This window comes from Bemisia tabaci, chromosome 2 (assembly GCF_918797505.1).
Source record: "Bemisia tabaci chromosome 2, PGI_BMITA_v3".
Classification (NCBI taxonomy): domain Eukaryota; kingdom Metazoa; phylum Arthropoda; class Insecta; order Hemiptera; family Aleyrodidae; genus Bemisia; species Bemisia tabaci.
In genome coordinates, this window is record NC_092794.1 from 12,285,258 (window position 1) to 12,289,957 (window position 4,700).

The following is a 4,700-nucleotide window of genomic DNA, read 5'->3' on the forward strand; positions in this document are numbered from 1 at the left end:
TTTTTGTTCTATACTTTGTAGAGATTGGGGATAGTTTTTAATGTTTCAGTTATTGTATTGTGATTCTATCCTTTAAAACCTCGTAATTGTAATCTAAAACCTCAGACTTTATATATCATAATATCATCTGCCCTATTAGTAAAAATGTCTAGATGGCTCCAATTGATGGATGCAGTGTCCAAGAGAAAATTGACTCGTCCCAAGGCTTAGTAGTCACCACCTGAATTTCAACAGTTTTCATAGACTTCAGGTTCACTGACGTTACACATGTTTATCAATAATATGGGTTATGATCGAGAAAACAAGCTAAACTTGAGAACAGGAGAAATATTTTAGCATATATGGTTTATAACTTTAATAAATCGGGATACACAGAAACTTTAAGCAAGCTAGTGAAAGTTCCATGATAAAAGTTAGTGGGCATTGAAGAAAAAAAAGTAAAAAAAACGTCAACAAATCGGAGAGATAGATTGCAGGAAAAATATAAACAATCAAAGCACCGTAATACTCGAATTAAAAGTGAACGCAGAGACTAATTTTTAGAATCTCACTACCCAAAAATTAGAATGAAACTTTGTCAGACAATTAGCAAGTTGAACTTTTACCAGTCACGTACGTAATACCGCTCAATATTTCGTGAGTAGCAAGCGTAAGTTCTGATAAAAAAGTATCAGAATTCAGTCGGTATTCAAGTTCACAGAAAGAATGGTAAGACCTTCTTGGCTCTCTGACACTAAAGTAAAGCTAAAAGCGCAAATCTACACAGAAATTGCATTTAAGTTAAGCTGTTTTTGCTCCACACAGCAAAGTAACCCCCTCCCCCCCCCCCAAGTGAAGTCCGGGAGGGAGGCATTGCCGCGAGTGATTAAACATCATCAATCATATACAAATGGATCTGCAGATGTTGATAAATGTGAAAAATTACACATTTTTACGGATTCGTCTCTGTTCGTGGAAGAAAGGGATGAGATTATCATTCTGCAGTCTATAAATCTGCACTCGTCGGAGTTCGGTTAGCTCTTGGCTCTTTGCTTCACATTTTTTGATCTGTCTCATGAAAACATCGTTAAAAATATAGGAGTAAAATCTGGAATGCATATCACTCTGCGAGCTGATTATTAAAATTGAGATTTGATGGATAAAGCTATAAACAATGAAGGCGAAGAAGAAAATGGAGCGATCCTATTGGAGGAAGGGTGGTGGGTTGCAATAATGGACAAGTGGAGTTTAAGTAAATAAACGGTAACCCACGAGAGACCCTATAGTTAGTCAACCATTTTCCATCTTACTCTACACACAACCACCCGTTTGAACGAATAGGATTTCTCAATTTTCCCCTTGCCCTCTCTGTCTATAACTTTGTTTATTTATTTCAATGATCAGCCCGCCGGTATGAATGTGTGGAATGAACTCTTAATTTATGTCACTGGGGATTTCCTGGGCAAAAAAAGCTTCCGATGTGATATGCACTCCGTATTATTCCAAGTTTTTGTGATAGTGTGCTCTCATGATATTACACAAAAAATACCCATATCATCCAGTAAATAACCGTCAGCTTATTGTAAACATAGAAAATCGCTAATTACGGTAATTTTCTATTTTTTATGAATTGGAAGACAAGAGCATAATAAAGAGATCGTCATCCCAGGGATGTGAATAAATATGGACTAGGGGCGTAGGGGCTGCGTCGCAGCCCCTTAGTTGTCCTGTAACACTTTTCACTTTCACATGTTTTTCCTTTTGTATTTATTTTCAATTTAATTTTCTGTTTTTGGCTTTGAATCGGGTCTAATTATTTTTTTGAGAGAATAAATATAACAAATGTTTTCAAAAATTGTAATTTTATTTAGTAAACTTTAAACTAAAATTTTGTTTTAATCTTCATACAAAATTATTTTTTAGGTTTTACATTTGTTTTCAAACTAATTTTAAAGAAGATCTTTTTTTATTTTTGAATACTTTGCTTTTTTTTCGATTAAATTGTTGATTCTTCTTTTGCCATTTCTGTCCTGCTTTTTTCCTATATTTCCTACAACTTTGTTCTTCTTCTTTCCTCCTTTTGTCTTTTCTTTTTTTGCTTCTTCCTTTTTCTTCTTCAGTAGCTGTTCCTTCTGGTTCTTCTTCTTTTTCTGCTCCTGTTTTAACTTCATCTAATTTTTCCCCTTTTTCTTCTTCGTTTTTTCCATGTTCAGTCTGCTTTCTGGTTTCCGTATTTGCTGGTATGTTATCTTTTTCTTGTTTCGTTATCTTACTATTCCACATATAAGTCAGTTTTTTATTACCCATGTATGTTCCTAGCTTAACTTGTTTGATAAAAATGGTTTTTCCCAAGTCTTCGTATTCAATTTCATTGGTAGCTTCGTTCCACAGGATTATGTCAATCTGGAAAATGTTAAAATATGATTTAATAATGTTTCTTTTTTTTTGTCAAGTAACATTTTTATCAGTATTCCAAGCTTTCATATCCAATCGTTTAAACTTATTTAATTTCATTTAATTTTTTCTTTTAATAGAAAATCCTCTCTCTGCTGCTTTTGAAATGTAATTTTTCAATTTTTTTGTCGTTTGTTAATTGTCAGTGGTGTTTTTTTGGTGTTTAGACTCTCCGCCCCGTTTCCCATTCCACAATTGCGCTACTTAATAATTTTTCTTTTTTCTTACCCCGTTGCCCTTTGAGTCTTTAATTTTTGCTGTTCTTTTTTTCATGGTTCCAGTTTTTGTTTGTAAGTTTTGTTCTTCTTCTATCTCACCAATAATACCTGTAACATCTATTTAAAGAAAGAGGAATAAATATATGGATAGTATATATCTAGTAGTATATATTTAATAGTATTTGTGTTTTGTTACCTTAAGGCACGACTGGTTAAACTTGTCTGAAATCGCCGCTAAATAATATAACTTTGCCACCGAAGGGGGCGTGTTCCAGATGCTTTGATTCATTTTTCATTATATTCCTGAGGAGTTTGTCTATGCATTCCATAGAGGCAGCGGGAATGATTGATGCTTCATCTATTAAGATTAACGAAGCTTTACGCAATATATCTGCTTTTTCAGAGTTCAACTCAATTCCGGAACTCAATTCCTCCAAACATCCGGAATGCAGCTGCATTCCGGATGCGTTAAGGGGTGGGAAGGAGGGAGGGACGGACTGAGAAACTGAAAAAAGTACGTTACGTAACGGTAAATATTAAATAAACTTACCTATATATGGATCCTTGAACTTTAAAGCAATAAGGTCCATCACCCGGAATATCAATTCGATTTGCAGAGAAAGAGGCAAAAGCAACAGCGATATTATAATTTCTGATATGCTTTATGAAATTTGGAGAATATAAAAATAATGATTTCAAATCGGTATTTGTCCGAATACTCGGTAAAGAAATTAAGCCATTTTGGCAGCAGTTATTAAAATGACCATTGGACATTTCACCCTGAAAATGGCGAGCATCACAATGATGACAAATTATATTCATTGAACCGACTGAAAATTTGGTAACAAAATTTTCATCAAAGTTCTGATCATCAATTTTATACTTCCGAAATGAAGAACTGAAACTTTGATTTTCTATACTAATAACAGAGTTAAGTTCTTGCTTCACTAAACGAACATGCGAAGAATTCTGGAAAACGCGACCACGTTTTGGAGGACGACCGCCTCGGTCATTGAAAATTTCACTCATAACAACTGTTAAATTTAAAATTAAAATTAGTAAAAATTATTATTATTTTAACAAAATCATAACTGAAAAGTTCAATATTTAAATTAAAAAAAATAAACCAGAAGAAAAAGGATGAAATGAAAATGGAAATTAATAATAAACATATTTATACACATTGAAAAGAAACAGCGTGAAAAGTTCTGATCGGAAATGAGAAAAAAAACTTGGAGGTTATTGACTTAATGAGGAAAAATTGGCAATAGGAAAAAGATGGAACCAATCATGAAAAACCGTAAAAAAAAAAACGCGGGAAAAGAAAAATGTAAGTTGATGGCAGTTGAGTGTTGGAAGTAACCTCACTTAATGATGATTGTTGAACGAAAACAGCTGATAAAAAGACAGCAAACAGTAAAGTAAGATGCGTAGCAACAAAACTTTTCCGAAAAACAAAAAACAAAAAACCCCCACTTCCCCTCATCCAATTTATGAGTTTTTAGGGATTTAAAAATCGGGGACGAACCCCAGAAAATAATTTATAGTTTTCCCGAAGCATTGAGAACAACACCTTTCAAATGAACCAACGCCCCTCGCAATTAGTACAGTAAATTTGATTCACAATTTCATTCTATTATTTCAAATTAGATATTAAGATATATAACAAAAATTACTAAAATAGAAAGATTTTTGCCTTTTCGGTGTTCTTTGTGAAAACATGAGATGTCCGTGTATCGCGAGAAGTGCGAGCAGACCTCAGCGGTCTACAGGTGAAAAAGTCTCGATCCGAAAAATCCTAAATTAAAGCCCAAGTGAGACCAAAACGCAAACATTATAGTTCGATTTGACCAGTCGAATGCGATATTAGCTCTCTTTCGGCTTGTAATTTATTTTATTTTTTATTAATTTTTTTGTTGGGGTTTTTATATTTTTTGGATTTTTTTATTTTTAATTTATTTGTACAGGGTGAGAGTGATTCTATACCAATAGAAAGTCGACTGAAGTATGCTAATACACTGTCGCATCTTTGTTTCCACAAAGAGTGAA

General features: G+C 33.5%; 1 protein-coding gene across 1 annotated transcript; it reads right to left on the minus strand.

Moving 5' to 3' along the window:
* Positions 1–206: 206 nt before the first annotated feature.
* LOC140224112 (uncharacterized) lies at positions 207–3,935 on the minus strand. Its single transcript, XM_072297491.1, has 3 exons — positions 2,662–3,935; positions 2,034–2,382; positions 207–220 (listed from the first exon to the last, which is right to left on the minus strand). The coding sequence occupies exons 1-3, from the start codon at positions 2,704–2,706 to the stop codon at positions 207–209; spliced, it is 408 nt and encodes a 135-aa protein (XP_072153592.1). The 5' UTR covers positions 2,707–3,935.
* Between the last annotated feature and the right edge of the window lie 765 nt (positions 3,936–4,700).

Excerpts from the sequence above, each read along its gene's own strand:
- LOC140224112 (XM_072297491.1), bottom strand. The coding sequence starts at position 2,706 with ATGAAAAAAAGAACAGCAAAAATTAAAGACTCAAAGGGCAACGGG. Across the intron at positions 2,383-2,661 it reads AAGACTCAAAGGGCAACGGG|ATTGACATAATCCTGTGGAA; the intron begins GTAAGAAAAAAG and ends AACATTTTCCAG.